At 46.5% G+C, this 18,688-nt stretch overlaps 2 protein-coding genes across 2 annotated transcripts; one reads left to right on the forward strand and one right to left on the reverse strand.

The window, feature by feature from the left end:
* Positions 1-38: 38 nt before the first annotated feature.
* On the reverse strand, positions 39-17,343 carry LOC149357425 (uncharacterized). Its single transcript, XM_089584651.1, has 8 exons — positions 17,276-17,343; positions 15,193-15,317; positions 12,204-12,331; positions 11,131-11,268; positions 7,046-7,081; positions 5,086-5,257; positions 1,260-1,366; positions 39-70 (listed from the first exon to the last, which is right to left on the reverse strand). Coding segments are annotated over exons 2-7 (480 nt in total). The 5' UTR covers positions 15,198-15,317; positions 17,276-17,343; the 3' UTR covers positions 39-70; positions 1,260-1,365.
* LOC149357426 (uncharacterized) lies at positions 2,607-4,457 on the forward strand. The gene has a single exon (XM_089575390.1). The coding sequence runs from the start codon at positions 2,607-2,609 to the stop codon at positions 4,455-4,457; it is 1,851 nt and encodes a 616-aa protein (XP_089431516.1).
* Positions 17,344-18,688: the final 1,345 nt, after the last annotated feature.

The raw sequence follows: 18,688 nt of genomic DNA on the forward strand, positions 1-18,688 counted from the left end.
TCGCTTGCCGAGGCACGCCACTCCATCCCAGAGGTGGGTGGCAGGCTGGCTGCACGCTGCCGCCCACGCTCTGCACAGCAAAAATGATGGCCACGCTCAAGAAAAAAAATTCTGACCCTGGAGCAGGCAATCTCCATTAGGTGGCTGAATGCTGCATTTCCACTTTCAGAGGCCAGCGTGAGTGAAGCCATTGCAAGCTGAACAGCTTGTCCTAGAAGTCGGGTGTCTGTTGTGTATTTCAATGCAAAAAAAATCGTTTTTTCTCTTTTCATTCAGTTTTTTGCGCAGTTCTCATGTAATTGCTGCTGTTAAAGCAAAGGGATAAGCAAGCTGAACGCGATAAATGTGAACACCATTTGGAAAGCCCTGTAATTTCTGAGAAACTGAGGTTAAAACAGGCATGCAGCTTTCACTCTGCTATGAAGAGCATGCAGTGATGGTCCCAGTGATTGGTTCTGGGGGGGCGGGACTTCTGTATATCAAAAAAATTTTTATTTACACTATTTGTGCAACAATTTTTGGTTTGGTTTATGTGGTTTAACATCCCAAAGCGACTAAGGCTATGAGAGACGCAGTAGTGGAGGGCTCCGGGAATTTCGACCACCTGGGGTTCTTTAACGTGCACTGACATCGCACAGTACACGGGCCTCTAGAATTTCTCCTCCAAAGAAATTCAACCGTCACGGCCGGCATCGAACCCGCGTCTTGCGGGTCAGCAGCCGAGCACCATAACCACTGAGCCACCGCAGCGGCGCAACAATTTTTGTGCAATTTGTTGCTGAAAAATAAATGGCGATTGATAAGATGACAGTTATGTCAATAATATTCATATGTGCCCCGCCGCAGTGGCTCAGTGGTTGCGGCGCTCGGCTGCTGACCCGCAGGACGCGGGTTCGATCCCGGCCGCGGCGGCTGAATTTCGATGGAGGCGAAATTCTAAAGGCACGTGTGCTGTGCGACGTCAGTGCCCTGCATGGAGATATTATGTATATAAGTATCATGTGCTGAGGTTGTCCACACGACTTCGCACCTACTACTAACCACAAAAGGCCATCATGCAAATTTAGCGTGTCCAGTTATAGCCTTCATTCGTAGAGAGTCGGTTGGTGAGTGGGAGCTCAATACACCACTTTACCAGCGGTCCAGGAGCACTGAATTTGTCCTCCCTTACCCTTGAGACAAGCGGATTCAGTACATGCTGATGCGATGTGTCATACCTTGACATGCACAAAGAACTCATTACTTTATACTTTACTTACCGCTTTTTCAGCCTTTCTCGCTCGAGGAGCTCTCTGTAATAACGTTGTCCTTCTTGTTTTGTCGTCCCGACCAGACTTCGAAAGTATGGCAAAGCCAGGGGTGATGTCTGCATAGAAACCATAAAAAATGCTTTTTGCAACGCCAAAAAGCGAAACCTTAAGCACATTTAAAAGGTGCCATTCTGACTTTAAGCGGCGATTTTTTGTGCCCCAAATGAAGTGCTATTGCAAAGTGTTGGCAATTCAAATTTTATTTGGATTAACTTATGGAGTTCCGACGCCATTCTGACTGCCTTTTTTTTTCGCGGCAGTGAATATTTCTGATGTGTGCTCTATATTCTACCAAGTCCACTCTCCCTGCATTTCCTAACTTTTTTCTTTTTAAAATTTAGCGAGGGGCTAGGTTCTTCTCCTCCAAGTAGTCAAGCTACAACAGAGTTTAGGCACCCGAAATGAATTGTACCTCATTGTTGTCCCCAATCTGGTTCAGATGCTTTCCATACCAAGTGATCCTGGTCACTTTGCATGCTTTCGAAAATCCACCCCCTCCCACCCGATTCTTATCTAACCCTTAATCCTTACACTACTCGTACTACAACAGGCGCCTGGAGCAGCCTTGCACTTCCCTCTGCTAAATAACAAGCACAGGATGTCTGCCAGGTCTTAGCTACTAACACCTGCCAACGACGTGCCCAGACCCACTGCATGACTTTAAAATTCTCGAATCAGTTACTGTTTATTGTATCCGGGAGCACCCTTTCATTCATGAGAGGGCATTTCTCATAATATCTTAATTACTTTTTCTGGCCGCCGGTACATTCAGTTGCCCCATGATTTGTGCGTACGCTTAGATACTTGTATATCTCCTGTCTAAATACCTTCCAATTCTGATATTCTGATATATAATCATTGGTTTGGTTTGGTTTATTGGGGTTTAACGTCCCAAAGCGACTGAGGCTATGAGAGACGCCGTAGTGAAGGGCTCCGGAAATTTAGACCACCTGGGGTTCTTTAATGTGCAGTGACATCGCACAGCACACGGGTCTCTAGAATTTCGCCTTCATCGAAATTCAGCCGCCGCGGCCGGGATCGAACCCGCGTCTGCCGGGTCAGCAGCCGAGCGCCGGAACCACTGAGCCACCACTCCAGGTGGTCGAAATTATTCCGGAGACCTCCACTACAGCACCACTTTCTCTCTTTCTTCTTTCTATGAATGCCGTCTGCATGGCGAAGTTGGCAAAGCGCGTTGCCGGCGATTGCGGAGACGCTTCCTGCAGTGCTGCCTCTGTTACACTGCTAGAAGAAGTCTGCATTGCCACTTCCAGCGCCGTACCTTCCGAGTCAGCAATGCAAGGAGACGGCGTTTCAAGTGTGCCTGCTGTCCCGACCGCATCAACCTCGGCGATCGCGGCACCCTCTCTCGCGTCTGTCGCCGTGAGCAATGACGCATCGTCGACCGTGCACGTGAAAACGCACTTTCTGACGCCGGTGGAGATAGAGGCGGCGGAGGCACAACGTAATGCTGTGAAAAACAAACTCAGTGCCACGCCCGCGACGCTACGAAAATTTCAAGCGATGTCGCCCGATGCCGCACCTGCCACTGCTACTACCGAAGATGAGGTTTTTTGCCTTGTGCAAATGTGTGTGTTTGGCCACCTGCTCTCAAAAACCTTGTGCGAGCGCTGCCTTTCAACTGGACTGACAATTCAACAAGGTACCCAGTTCGGACTGGCTACAAAGCTTGAGTTGGTATGCCCACATTGTGGGATTATTGCTAATTCTTGGAGTTCACCACGCCAGAACGCAGGAAACGCTTTTGAGGTGAACATCCGAGCCATTATGGCTGTGAAGCAAATTGGAAAGGGGCTGACAGCTGTAAATGACTTTTGGGCTGCTATGAATGTATCTCACAGAGGACTTCATCACAAGACATACCAGGAACATCTGAAGAAGACATTCAGGGGCCCAGAGACTCAACGCATGGAGAGTTTCTATTCAGAATCAGCAGCTGCTGTGAAAAAGATTTACCAGGGAATGGACCCAGGATTTACCAGAGACATTACTGTGGTCTATGATGGCACCTGGCACAAGCGCGGACACACATCCCACATTGGAGTTGGGGCAGTGATAGAGTATCACACTGGCCTCATCTTGGATGCAGTTGTCCTCTCAAACCAGTGTCTCGGGTGTCAAACAGGACCCAAACCTGAAGACTCCGCGTACTCAAGCTGGCGTGAGCAGCACATCTGCCAAAAAAACACCGATGCGAAGTCTGGAAGGATGGAGGTCGAGGCAGCCTTGATCCTTTTCGCCCATTCACTGACAAAGCACAACCTCCGTTATACAACGATTGTGTCCGATGGAGACAGTGCCACCTACTCTGCCCTTGTGAAGGAGAATGTTTATGGCCTGGTCCCAGTTGTCAAAGAAGAATGCCTCAATCATGTGCAGAAAAGGATGGGGGCTGCACTGCGCAACCTAGTGCAAAAGAGTGATAAGGCGTTGGGAGGGAAAGGAAGGCTGACAAAGGCTCTTATCGACAAGCTGACGGATTACTATGGCTGGGCTTTGCGAAACAACTCGAATGACGCGGCAGCAATGCAGCGTGCAGTTATGGCGTCCTACCATCACATCACATCCACCGATGCGGAGCCTCACCATGACCTATGCCCAGAGGGCGCTGGCTCATGGTGCCGCCACAAGGCTGCTGAGGCAAATGGCTTACCACAACCAAGGCACAGGTACAATCTGCCAGGCTATGTCGCTGAGGCTATGCTGCCTGTTTATCAGCGCCTCTCCGAGCCTTCCCTTCTTCAGCGGTGCCTGGGAGTGAAGACTCAAAATGCATCGGAATCATTTCATTCTGTTCTGTGGTCACTGATGCCCAAGGAGCAGCATGCATCCCTGATTGCAGTGGAGACAGCACTGAATGATGCAGTGATGCGGTACAATGCTGGAAACCAAAGGGCCACCAAAGAAATTTCTCTGTCTGCGGGGCTCACACCTGGCCACCTAGCCATCCATCGAGCCGTGGAAAAAGATGCCCTGCGCATGGGAAAGGCTGAGAAGCGAGGTCAAGCGAAGACTCAGAGACGGCAGAGAAAGAAAGCCTGCAAAGACACCGCAAACTATTCTGCGGGGTCATTTTATACCCAGAAATGTTGTGTCAAAACTTCAAGGGCCGTTTTCTCAAAATGAATATTTTTCCTGGTGTGGCTGCTTATGCAAGCAGTATCTCTGGAACCGCTAATCAGATTCCCACTAGGTTTTTTTTATTGTGTGCTTGAATAAATTTCTGAGGGCAAGACAGGCCCACTTTTTCAAGTTATTGAGTCTGGAATTTATTATAAGCAATCAAAATTAGGCTAATGCGAGTCTAATTAGTAACACTAAATTCAATGTTGTGCTAAAACTTTTCAGCAAGGAAATTAAAAAAAGGGCTCTGTCTTGCCCTGTGGTACCTATTCAGGAACCTTCATAATGAATTTGACAGTGCTAACACATTTTGCAAGTTCTCCAGGCATATCATAAGGAACCTATGTGAACCATTCTGATATACTCCTGTAACTTGAGTACCAGTGTATGTAGCTCCATGAAACTTTGTAGTTATTCATATGTCTATGCCATGAGTGTACCCCGAAAATTTCATTCAGTTATCTCAAGAAACAAAAACGTTGGTGTTCGAAGGTAGCCTCCCCCCTTAACATGAGTTTAAACGTCAAGTGCTAGTCATATATTCAGTTTCCCACATCAATCAGTTCACTGGATTGCAGATTGCACCCAAAACATGATCTCTATCACACCCAAAGAGAATAATCCGGCCTACCAGGCCTCCTTCTTGATGGCTTCCCTCACGGTCGGATGGCGGCCGGGCGTCAGAGAGCCACCTGCTTCCACACTAGGGCTGGTGGACTCAGCTGCATCCCAAATGGAGCTCTGAGAATCGATCGGCAGGGACCAAGGAAACGCAAGTCTCTGCTCCAAGGAAGAGGCAACTCCTGCAGCAACAAGACTCCTTGTATGGCAAAGGTGCCAAAGAGTGGCCAGATGTATTTTGTGCCACCTATGAATGCATGCAATACAAGGCAAAGCACGTCACCCGGACATCGCTGTTTTGCATGAGAGCAACGTGTGCAATGCAGGCTGCTTGTCTCAAGAGCCCACGCAAAAAATCGGGTGCTATTTTGCAAACAATGGATACCTGTTCAAGCGCCCCTTTTCAAGCGGCTAACTTTACGCAGCAGAAGTACTATCGCACTCAGTACGACTTACAACACGCATCAGGTGGTACAAGCTGATGGCGCGAAGCAATGCGAGTGGGGCGCTCCTGCAAAGTTCTGTGTATAGCTGCCGAGCAGCGCACTCGATACAGTACTAAATGTCCAAACTGGCTCCACGCAACCACTTGCATATGATATAGTGAGCACAGGCTATGTACTATCGGGGACAAAAGCGGTATACTCCATGCGGCGGGAGCCGTAGCAACGAAAAACTGCATTGCAACACCATCTACAGGCGGCATCTGGGATCGAGACAGCCAATGCGTGACGTTTATCATCAACAGGCATGTCGCTTGGCTCGTTTCAATGTTTCGGGCTTTAGCTCGCCAAAATGCCGCAGTTTTCCACTGTTCCGGCTCCCGCCGCCTGGAGCATACCACTTTTGTCCCCGATAGTACATTGTGAGCAATGCAGTAAAGAATTTTTATCTTTTGCGCATAGCACTTCTAGCCGAAATCATGGATTTCGCCGATGGCAGTCCGAAGCCTGGGCCCGCCTGCACCTCTCAGTTTTGAGAAAAGGAAAGGTGCATGGCTAGTTCATTTTGTCAGTGCCGACTTCGAGCTCTTGAGGCGTCCACCGACAAAGTGAACTAGCTATGCGCCTGTCCTTTTCTCATAACTGAAAGAGAGTTTACACCAAAGATAAGACTGGAAATAAGACTGTCTTATTTGCTTCATGCAAGCCACGCCTTCACGCTCACTCTTTCGCAAGCTCTTTCTCCGTGAGCTTGAAGTGCAAAGGAGACTGGCGATGCCATGCCGCACACCTTAGCTGATGAGAAAGCAGAGTGGCCACATAGAACGCCGGTACACTTTGCGCCACTTATAAAAGTATAGCAGGGGTAAGCAAAGAAGGGAACGGGGATGAGGGGCTCGTTACAAATATGAGTGAAGCCAACTGCCACAGAAACCAAGGGACACAGGTTTTTTTTTAATTAATTTATTTATTTAGTGCTGTTGTTTTCGATTTAGAATATTACTGAATATGTTATCACTTAAAGCCAATTGATTAGAAAAGCAGAAGAAAAGACAACCACGTGCCGCCGGTGGGATCCGAACCCACGTCCTCCGAATTACGCATCCGGTGCTCATCACATCAGCGGTAAGTCAGGACGTGCTACGTCCGCCGCTTAAGAACGTCTGCACATGCCATCTGTTAAGTACGATCGTCGGCTAGACTTGGCACATAAATTGCAGCGGCAAGTTCGGGGTGCGATCATTGTGGGGAATAAAAAATTTTAATTTTGCCAACAAAATTCAGGAGCGTGATCATTACGCGAGTAAACACAGTAGATATCTTGTTCTAACTGTAAGTTTCTTAATGCTTGTGCAAAAAAGTTTGTTTTCATTCCTGATTGGTGACCCCTTAGATTTGACTAAAAAAGAATCTGCAAACCAGCTCCACACTGAGGCTTGGTTACACATACTGCAGTAGTTCACAGTCCCAAATATAGATGCTACACAGTTGCAAAGTGAACGAAGGCATAAAAGCAAGAATACCTACCTGGGGCTTCAATGCGCTTCAGTCTCGGCCGTTGACCTGAAAGACGTAAAAAATAATGTATGAGAACAGAACTGGACGATACACAATAGATTCAGCAAAGCAATGAATGGTGTAGCAAGCACACTACGTTTATCACGAAAGCAGTGCACCGCAATTTCATTGTGTTGTGTTAGGTTTTAGAGTGTATAAGCAATTGAGGCCATCAAGCACCAACCAGAGCTAAGGTTCAGTGGTTTGTTTTTGTGTTGCAAACTAACACATCCTAATTAGATGATCCAGGGTGGCCGTGAGCTGTGGTGTAGGTCACAGATGCGCCTCGGATCTGTGTGGCTATGGCTGTGGGGTAGGCCAGAAGCTGCAGCTCCTGTTAGACCCCTATCCTGGGAACCTCCACATGCCACGGGTGTGGCCATAAAAATTTTAAAAACTATGAGGTAGAGCCAGGTCGCATGCCATATGTCTAATCCTTGCTCTCTCTCTCTGCTCTGCTGTGAAACGAAAAATCCAAGAGATGAAATCTGCAACCGACGGAGTTACATGTTCGGGAGGAATCACTCAAACTGCATACCACCTAGGCAAACTAAAATTCAACCCGCCTAGGACTTCCCACAGATATGTGCACAGAAGAGTATTCAAAAGTTCTATATCTAGAACACTGGTATCGCATCGTGTTCTAAGAAGTCAGATCAAGGTGATATGCGAAATTCGGGGTAACTCTCGACAAGACTGCCCAGGCATCGGCGGGGCCCGCTGGACTCGCCTGCCACCAGAGCCACCGGAACCACCGGGCTGAAAGTGGCGCTGATTTTTACGCCGTCTTGAGCTGCGTGGTGCATACCGTAATTTGTGTCAATGTTCCTCGTTAACGGATCGCGCCACAAGCAACGCGTGTCACGCAGTACATTCGATGTCATCGAAACTGACTGCAACATCTTTCAGCAAATACACAGGTTGTTTTGTATTCAGTTGATTTTTTCGCACCATAAGATGCTTACACTTCCGCGCTCTAAACACAGAGTTAAGAGCCTTTTGTACTAGAGCACTTCAAAGTTTGCAGCAGTTCCAATTCATGCAAAACGCTACGTTCTAACAACCTGTGACACAGGATGTGTGTCCTATTGCTTCATATTCGCTTTGAAGCAAGCCATTTGGTCTGCAGGTATCATCTACATGATTTTGGAGATAAGAACTACGCTATTAATTTCACTTTTATGTCCAACTTTTCTCTAATCCTATTTTTTCTCTGCTGTCATGCCTTTATCACCGCAGCGGAGGGGAGGATTTATCGTGTTCCTCTAGACTTCTGGCGCCCTCCTTGAAGCATGGTGCATGAGAAATGCAGTGACTACAATGCCGCAGAAGATGATAACTTGTTTTTATCTACAAGCGGGCTACATGAAACTCTTAAACAGTGCCACCGCAACAGATGGCAAGTTTCACTTTTAGGTGACCTGCAGTTCGTCCTTTGTTGTCGACAGCTCATCGACTGCCTATCTTTACATCTCGAGCCCCCCAACAGGCAAGGATCTATGAAGAAGGCGAATATAACCATTTGCTGGCGAGGAAAAACAGCGATTCGATGCTGTCCTGTAGTCAATTCTTCTTTAAATAAGCTGTATTTACACGCAGCAAATACAGCCTCTAAACCTTCAAATAATAAAGGCCGTCCCTCTGTGACCGCGCACCGCTCATGTGTCCAGCCACAAGCACAAGATATTGGTGTTTTGCCATATTAATATGTTCTTGAGCTAAGAAGAGTAATTTTATGATAGTGAAATGGTATCCACTTCCTGCAGAAAGACAAGCCAGTTGTCACATTTAGGAGCTTTATTTCACTCTTTTAAAAGACTGATATGGTTGGTTTATGGGGTTTAACGTCCCAAAGCGACTAAGGCTATGAGAGACGCCGTAGTGGAGGGCTCCGGAAATTTCGACCACCTGGGGTTCTTTAACGTGCACTGACATCGCACAGTACACGGGCCTCGAATTTCTCCTCCAAAGAAATTCAGCCGCCGCGGCCGGAAAAGACTGATATGAGAATCTGTTTAAAATAACTAACACGAATCCAGCCTCTTGTCAACCTGATATGATAAACACAATTTCACGCACGCGGAAACGCTGGTCAGAGAATTTCATGCCTCTGTCGTGCTAATATAAACGACTACAATATCGCTTCGAAACTCGAACGTAATGTGATCATTTACAGACCAACTAAATATTTCCACACTATGATTGAAAATCCACTCAGAGATTCCGCAGATCTCCATCTGCAGATAGAGTTAGCATTGAATGGTCCCAAATGAAATAAAAACGACTATGACTTACCGGGCGCTCCAATGCCCGTCGATGGCCCTCTCTTGATCTAGTGAGTGTCGCATCGATAAGATAAAACCGAACAGTCTTCTTTTGGCTAAACAGCTCGTTTATTCGGGCTCAAATTTCGCACTGAGTTTAAATTTGGCTCCAAATTTTGTTTACAATGCGTTTAGTGTGGGTACTTGCTTGATTAATTATGAATTATTCTGAAATCTCTAACCAAAATAGCAATCTTTCGCAGCATTAGTACCGACAGCGCCACTTCACGCCCACGGGTCAGCGAGAACTGTATTGGGCACGGTGCTAGAATTTCTTGGTATGGCACGATGGCACCTCCGGAGGCAAGAGGCATGGGTAGGGACTTTGTCCACCTGGATGTGGCGTTACCTAGAGTTACGCCGTCTGCGCCTGTGATCAGCCCCATTACGCGTTGTCTCCTATGGGTGACGCTGTAAACTCTGAAGATGCGGCGAGCAGTAGCACGAGAAGGTACTCGTACAGCTTCCACCCTCACCTTTGATCACGTTCCACGAGACGGTCGCGGTAATGCCGGGCGTACAGTCGTCTACACACCTGTGTACACTGCTCGAATAGCGCGCCAGAGCCTACAAGTATGTCATTTACGAGTGGCTTAGAGCTCAAAACAAAACCTCATCGCACATGTAGATTCATATAGGTCATGCTTAAGTTTTCAAATTGTTTTCAAAAATTGTAGGGCAGATTTCAGCTACGCGAGGTGACAAACCGGATGTGTGTTCGCTCTGCGGGGATGCGAGTGGCTAACCCACTGGGCACTGCCGGGGGATGAGCGAAATTTCTCGGAAGGGCAGAACCGGGCAATGAGGCAAGCAACACTTGGAGCGCCGCCAATGCTCGCCACTTGAAGCTGTCACTTGGTCCCTCGCGCAAAATTTCGCAATACACAGAACTAAGCCTTACATAAAATCCTGCGCGTCATAAGGTGGATAAGTCTGAGTGCCAATCTATGATGGTTAAGAAGACTGGTGTGGGGAAGAAATGCAGACTAAGCTTGCGACAGTAAAACCGGGTGTAACATCAAGGCATTGGAAAGCAAGCCAGATCCGAACATGCGCCTTCTCAATTGATGTGACAGTCTGCTCCCCGAAAATCGTTGGAAGAGAAGAGATTCTTAGCCAAAGGATTCTTTGTTGGTTTATGGGGCTGAACGTCCCAAAGCAGCTCAGGTTGTGAGGGGTGCCGTAGTGAAGGGACTAGAAATTTCGACCACCTGGAGGTTTAACGTGCACTGACATCGCACTGAAATATTAACCAAGTTGAGGCAGAGGGATCCAAAAATACCTCAAACGGGTACGGTAGACGCATTACAAGGCTAGATTAGTGTTGAGTTCATTTTATGGCTCATAAGCGACTAAGGTCTGTTTCGGTAAACTACTAAAAAGTTTCGTAAACTACTAAAAATTTTCGAGCTAAAGAAATCAACTCGCCAAGTATCAACTTCCATTTCACCTCCAGCAAAGCTGCAGCTATCGGCTAAAACAACACCACGCTGCTTATCAGTTGTTTTTTGCAACATTACCGAACTCCAAGAGGGCCATAATTTGTTCACAGTTCGAATGTTTTGATGAAGCCCATGCATTTGTTCGCGTAAACCGGCAGTTCAAAATAAGCGAGTTTGCATTAACGAGATTCAGCTGCATTAATGTAAGTAGTGATTGCAGTTTAGGGGCGGTTTAGCACTATAGTGGGAACTAAGTCTATGGACCAATTACTACTGGACTAAGGCCTACCTGGACGAGTGACGGCGACACGGACAACGTGACCTGCTTCCATGTTGGGGCTTCCAGGGGTTCTGACGTAGCCGTGCGCCCCCCAGGCTGTTCTTTCTTTTCCGGCAGGAAACGCAAGTCTTTTCCCAAGCAAGGAGGCTGAAAAGGAATAAAAAGGATGCTAGCAGTAATAGTAAAAAAAAATCTCACAGGATGGTTACAACAGCATAACTCGAGCAACAGCTATTTGCGATGAATGCAATACTGGCTTTCCTTACTGGCATTTCTCGGAGTGTACGTGCCTTAGTCTCGTCAACGTGTTCTCACTCGCAATGCCACTGGGTTCCCACCCACAGTGCGGCGCGTTGCCCTGGCATGTTGCAGAGACATTGTGCGTGACGACACGGCATGCTGACCAATCATTGTGACGCGCTATTGCACCCAAGTCACCACCGCATAACCGGGAAATGTGCCCTTAGTAAAGTTGTGGTTGGTTGATGGGGTTTAACGTCGCAAAGTGACTCAGGCTATGAGAGACGCCGCAGTGAAGGGCTCCGGAAATTTCGACCACCTGGGGTTCTTTAACGTGCACTGACATCGCACAGTACACGGGCCTCTAGTAAAGTTGTAGTGGAGTTCATTTAAGGTTTAGCGCCTAATCATTGTTTGTAAATGTTGCTTCTAATGTAATCATTGTAAACACACCGTGAAGAAGGGTGCCGCTTGTTTTATTTAGAAGGTTAGTCGCAACGCAGCAAGTAATTATTCGTCCAGACTACGTTATCTCCTGTTTTTACTATACGCATATATTCCTGAACATTTCACTGAGCGCAAAAATGTTTTAAAACTAAAACGGAAATCGAAGACAGGCATGGAAAAGTGCCTGTCATCTCAAACAGCTACCAAACAGCTATGATTTTCCAAAAGTGCTCTGGTGCAATCTTGCCTAGCAAACACAGTGATAACCCTTATGCTACCGGCGATACACAAAGCGCCAAAGTCGAGGTCCGAAACGATAAGAACACTTCGCGAGAGTTTTCGATTCTGCCGCGAGTGCCTTAACACGAGCTTCAACGTGATCTGTGCGGACATACCATGAGTCGGGATCCTTCCCGATGTTCGGGGTGGTGGAATGACCCTTGAGAATGGCAAACACCGACAGCGGCTCGTTCTGGGCTGGTCAGAGGGTCCTCGCTCTCTTTGGTGGGCATGAGTCGGGATCCTACAAGACAGAGGGAAACTCAACTGTGATGAAATATTGAAGCGATTTTCGGCAGTGGATATGAGGTGCCAACCAAATTGGCCGCACCCTTTTTGATTAGTCGGACGTACAGTTCGAACTTAATTTTTATGTACTCGGGAAAGGGATATAAAATAGAATGTCTCTGAGCATTGTCACCGTTTCACTCGAGAAAGAAACAACAAAAGAAAAGGAGTAGACGCGACTGATAGTTAATACGAATCAAGCTAAGGCAACAGTTTTCGTTTTGCTTAAAATTATCGGGAAAGCGAGTGCTGCTGTTCAAATTGCCAATACCGAGAAGGCACCGAAGAACAAAACGTCCGGCGCCACAGCCAAAAATGTGACCAGAAGAGAACAGAAAACTGAGGGCGGTGGGCGGACGGGCGGCCAGGAGCTTTTCATAAACAGGTCGAAGGGTGCCGGCACGTTCGACACTAGACTGTGCTCGTAGAACAGGAAACAATTGAAAAGTAAGCTCCAGCACGCTTTACCCGGAGTCCAAAAAAAAATCGTCTTTTTTTTTTTGTGGTCATGAAAGGGCTCCTGTAATCGTCATGTAAGCAGAACTCCGTCACCGGCAATCTGAGTGGCTGGGGCTGCCTTGGCAAGTCAACACTGCGTGCAAGCTTGTGCTGCATGTGTGCAGCACATGGTTCGCATTTGTGGCACCTAATCTTTGGCACTGGGCGAGTGAAATCGAAATGGGCTTGTGAAATGCGATTTTGTTTATTTTTCGTGTTTTCTGTACAGTAAGGGGATTAACTGCTGTTTGCACGCACCGATTTCAGCAAATCTACCCTCACTGATGTCTGGCTCATTCTCATGAAGAACCCTGCGCACGCCTATGGATGCTATTCAAAAACTTGTCTAAGCATCTTAGCTGCCGACGCTATACAGGCACTCATGATCTCGGCAGCAAGTGCGGGAGCACACGTGTGTAGAATTCGGTGCATGGAATATGCATGATGAGTGGCTACTTTCCTCGAGCATCAAAACTGTGAAAATCGGCCAAATAGCCCGACAAAGCCTGGGCGGCTCACTACCACATCTATGCGTCTCAGGCTATGCTAGGGGAGCCACGAGGCCAGTCGGCCACGACAATAAATCTCTCATCCGCTCCGTCGTCAGCAAACAAACAAACAGTTATTGAACGTGAATGAGAGTGAGCGAACGTGAATGAGAGTGAGAGTGAGTGGACATGAGGGTGGTTGAATGGTTGTGAGCACCAGTGAGTCATTGTGAGAGCGAGTGGTCATGACTATGAGTGAGTGGTTGTGAGTGTGAGTGGACATGAGTATAAGTGAGTGTGAGTGGTCATGAGTGTGAGTGAGTGGTTGTATGAGTAGAGAAGCGTGCAAGTGTGAGTGAGTGGTTGCGAGTGTGAGAGGACATGAGTGCATGTGTGAGTGAGTGGTTGTGAGTGTGAGCGGACTTGAGTGCGAGTGTGAGTGAGTGGTTGTGAGTGCGAGTGGTCATGAGTGTGAGTATGTGTGAGTGGTTGTGAGTGTGAGTGGTCATGAATGTGAGTGAGCCACCTCTCATGGTGCCGCGGTATGTATTCCAGACATGTCAGCATAACCAACATATAGAACCACAATGAACTGGAACCACAACAGATAAGGCTCCAGAAGCAAAGGCTCAAAGTTTTGCACTCAATATACACCGCCAGGATAGGCACTGATAAGGGAAAGTACCTCTAAGCATCCCACTATATTTCTAACAAGGCAGACCGCAGTTTTAAAATATGGGAAATTACTGCAAAACGAACTACAAAAAGTACTAATTTTTTCCCAATCGTTCCCCATGCCGCCGTGCTTTCAGCGTCCCACGCTGCCAAGACATAAGAACACAAAAACCTAGACGGTATTAAAGACGAGAAAAAGCAGTAAGAGAATAAAAAAGCAATTAGAACACTATTCGAACACACGTGCATGTGCACGTGTGCATTCAAACACACGTGCAAATTGGTTACCCAGCACACTACCCAAGACAATACATCAGCTTTCCGGTGCCCGCCAACAATGGTGACACTAGGCCGCAAAAGCCATACTTTACCCCTAAAAACAACTTTTGAACCACCGCAGTGGCTCAGTGGTTACGGTGCTCAGCTGCTGACATGAAACATGCGGGTTCGATCCCGGCCGCGACGGTCGAATTTCGATAGAGGCGAAATTCTGCAGGGCCATGTCCTGTGCGATGTCAGTGCACATTAAGTGGGGACATGGGTCTTGAAACATTTCTTTTAATTACAGGTCGAATGCAATGAAACTGCACAAACTTATTCAGTTTTTTCTGCTGATTTCAAATATGCAATGTGTTTATTTCTAGGCCAATTATTTCCTGAGATATTAATATATATCATGCCATTGTCTGCTCAAACAATAGAAAAAAATGGGCCACCAGAAATTTAATTTTAATATGTGGGTAGGTACTACAATGTGTGAGGAATGCAACGCTGGAAACAGTTTTCAGTTTTTTTCCGTGTGGACAAATGGGTTTAATAGTTAGTTTCATGTGTGTCATGTGTTTTCTGACACTGTATGTCTGGTTAACTCACTTGAAAACTAACTATTAAGCCCATTTGTGCTGAGGTTGTCCACGCGACTTCGCACCTGCTACTAACCACAAAAGGCCATCATGCAAATTTAGCTTGTCCAGTTATAGCCTTTATTCGTAGAGTGTCGGTCTGTGAGTGGGAGCTCAATACTTCACTTTAGCAGCGGTCAAGGAGCACTGAATTCGTCCTCCCTTACCCTTGAGACAAGCGGATTCAGTACATGCCGATGCGATGTGTCATCCCTTGACATGCACAAAAAAACTACATTTTATACTTTACTTACTGCATTTTCAGCCTTTCCCACTCGAGGAGCCGGCTGTAATAACGCTGCCGTTCTTTTGGTCGCGACGAGACTTTGAAAATACGGCGTCACAGAAGGGACATAACCAGGGCAGCCAGGGGTGATTTCTGCATAGAAACCACAAAAAGTGCTCTTTGCAGCGCCAAAAAGCGAAACCTTACGCACATTTAAAAGGTGCCATTCTGACTTAAGCGGTGATTTTTTTGCACCAAAAATTAAGTGCTTATGTGCAAAGTGTTGGAAATTCAAATTTTCTTTGGATTAACTTATGGAGTTCTGACGACATTCTGGCTGCCTTTTTTTTTTCGCGGCAGTGAATATTTTTGAAGTGTGCTCTATACTTTCCCAAGTCCTAATGAATTCTGGTCGAGAGGACAGCGACATGTTGGATCAAGATTGTTGCCCAGGTCTGGGTTTTCTTGACATTCCCAAACTGTGTGAAATAGTGTGCCAGGTGCTCCACAGAAGGGGCAGAATGAATTGCGTATGTCTTGATACCATTAGCTCATAAAGTAGGGATTGGACAGTTTGCAGCCGCCGGATGACGTGTTCTTCAAATTTGCTACGGCTTTTGTGAGCTAGAAAATATTTCCTTGTAACAATCTTATCGTAATCTTTAGTTTCAGCGTAGCTTAGTAAGGGTGAGGCATCGTTAATGGTGTCAGAGAGAGGCTGCGTGCCAGATGCTTGGAGGAGGGCAGCTCGAGCAGCTGTGTTGGCCACCCCATTGGCCGTCGTTGAGAGGTGCCCTAGTGTCCAGACCATCTGGACATTCTGGGGATTGGACGTTTCGAAAATGTTCCAACATGGAACGCCCACGCGGCCCCTAATATAACTAAGTACCGCTACGTGTGAGTGGGACATAATCGTTTCCTTGCTATTCTTGGATATCGTTAGTGCGATAGCTGCTTCTTCAGCCGATGTGGTATCCTATACAAACTATTTCTCACCGGAACAAGCTGCCAATTGGAGCTGCGAGTGCTCATCGTGATGTATTTTTATGGCTAATCAATGATTGGTGATTTAACTGTTCTTTCAAATATTAGTTGAACAAATGCACTGCTGCTTCTTCGGTTGTATATTATTTGTTTAATTTATCTGTATACATTGCTTCTTTGTCAACCCTCACTCCCCCTTTGCTCTTTCTCTCATGTGGTTTTATTCAACTGCTCATCACTTTAACGTTGTACCCACTCCCCTGCTATAAAGCTTCGGAGCTGCAGGGTGTACTGAAAATAAATAATAAAATAAACTGCATGCTTGCTATGCAAAAGCTCAAAGGATAAACTTCCGAGTAACAGACTAAAAGGTGCACGAACCCCAGCATAGCAGCACATGAAATAAATGCGCTCACTGAGTGCCCTTTCAATCGTCCGCAGAAAACATGGCAGAGATAGGCAAGTTGTCTACTAGCGCTGCTTCATGGAACCCCTGAGAGAGAGCCCATGTAGCTGTCGCTCCTTTTAAAAAGCAGAAGAGCCTTAGTCATGCCGCCAAACTTCAGTTTGGTTGCCTGATCCTCCCAGCAGTGCAGCCTGTATAGAGATCCAGCAGCCTATAAGCTAGAATTTCTAATAAGTTGCCGTAATTGTCGAGCAGTCATGTCTGAATACGTTGCTGAGTAAAGACTGAGATGAAAAAGAATGCCAATTTCATTGAAGTGGAAAGTTTCCATACGTTTACTATTCACTGGCTTGTAACCGTACACAGGAAATGTACCAGGTGTTTCAGGGAACACATTAAAAATTAAAAAAGGCTTTTTGGAGAAAAAAAATGGCATTTGAGGCACAGTATTACTAGTGTTGGCAAACCAAGAAAACTGGTCAACTGTCTTCAGTAGTAAGCTGGTTAACGCATTTTTAACTTTTTACTTGTAGAGTTAGGCACCTAGCTGCAAATAGAGATTTGTACCCGGTCGCTAGTAATAGCCATATCAGTTCTTAGCATTTCGAAAGCTACCCTTGGCGCTCTGGCTTGACAAAGTTTGGCTTTTTTCACTAGCCACATGGACTGGAGGGGTTACTTGACATGCACAAAAAAACTAGTTATTTTATACTTTACTTACTGCAATTTCAGCCTTTCACGCTCGAGCTGCTGTCTGTAATAACGCTGCCTTTCTTGTGGTCCCGACGAGACTGAAAATACGGCATCACAGAAGGGACATAATCAGGGCAGCCAGGGGTAATTTCTGCATAGAAACCACTAAAAGTGCTTATTGCAGCGCCAAAAAGCGAAACCATAAGCACATTTAAAAGGTGTCATTCTGACTTTAAGCGGCAATTTTTTGCGCCCCAAATGAAGTGCTTATCTGCAAAGTGTTGGAACTTCAAAATTTATTTGGATTAACTTATGGAGTTCCGACGTCATTTTGGCTGCCTTTTTTTTTGTGGCAGTGAATATTTCTGATGTGTGCTCTAAACTGTCCCAAGTCCACTCTCCCCGAGTTTCCTAACTTTTGTCTTTTTAAAATTTAGCGAGGGGCTAGATTCTTCTCCCCCAAGTAGTGAAGCTACAACAAGGTTTAGACACCTGAAATGAATTGTACCTCACTGTTGTCCCCACTCTGGCTCAGATGCTTTCCACACCAAGTGATCCTGGTCACTTTGCATGCTTCCGAAAATCCACCCCTCCCCCCCCCCCCCATTCTTATCCAACCCTTATTCCTTTCCCTACTCGTACTGCAACTGGCGCCTGGAGCAAACTTGCACTTCCCTCTGCTAAATAACAAGCACAGGATGTCTGCCGGATCTTAGCTACTAACATCTGCCAACGACGTGCCCAGAACCACTCCATGTTTTAAGAATGCTCGAATCAATTACCGTGTATTGTACCCGGGAGCACCCTTTCATTCTTGAGAGGGCATTTCTCATAATATTTTCATTAATTTTTCTGGCCGGCGTCACAGTCAGTTACCCCACGATTTGTGCGTATGCTTAGATACTTGTATATCTCACGTCTAAATACCTTCCAATCCCGATGTATAATCATTGGGGCCACCACTAAAAACTGTATGAAATGATGTCTGCAAGCATGGTTAGAGTCCTAAAACCTCCGCCTTCATTGAACGCATCTTCGCCAATGTCACCTCTTTTCACCCTTATGCTTCCTCCCACCCTTAGAGAGTGTGGAGATAGTGGTCTCAGTCTCAATGGAGATGTCCTCGACTGACCGTGACAAGCGCAGCCAGACTCCTTTGCTGTCCAAGCTCCCATTCCATGGGTTTCGTAGCTTAAGCCCTAAGCTCTCACTAGCAGGCTATGGCTTCAAAGCTGAAAGCATTTTCATCTTCCTGTATTAAAATCATTTGCTTCTCTCTCTTCCATTCTCATATCGCATACCATTGCAAACCATGGCCTTGCACATTTAAAACCTATTTGGACACAACTGTTTCACTCGAAAAATTAGCGGTGTGAATAATGCCCTCTTCAGGTCTATTGCATTCGAGCAGTGATTTAGTTTTCAGGATGAAAATACTTCT

The sequence above is a fragment of the Amblyomma mixtum genome, chromosome 3 (genome assembly GCF_055824585.1).
Source record: "Amblyomma mixtum isolate Tamu chromosome 3, ASM5582458v1, whole genome shotgun sequence".
In the NCBI taxonomy this organism is placed as follows: Eukaryota; Metazoa; Arthropoda; class Arachnida; order Ixodida; family Ixodidae; genus Amblyomma; species Amblyomma mixtum.

Excerpts from the sequence above, each read along its gene's own strand:
- LOC149357426 (XM_089575390.1), top strand. The coding sequence starts at position 2,607 with ATGCAAGGAGACGGCGTTTCAAGTGTGCCTGCTGTCCCGACCGCATCA.
- LOC149357425 (XM_089584651.1), bottom strand. Across the intron at positions 7,082-11,130 it reads TGTCGCCGTCACTCGTCCAG|GTCAACGGCCGAGACTGAAG; the intron begins GTAGGCCTTAGT and ends TACGTCTTTCAG. Across the intron at positions 5,258-7,045 it reads GAAGCGCATTGAAGCCCCAG|GAGTTGCCTCTTCCTTGGAG; the intron begins GTAGGTATTCTT and ends TTGTTGCTGCAG.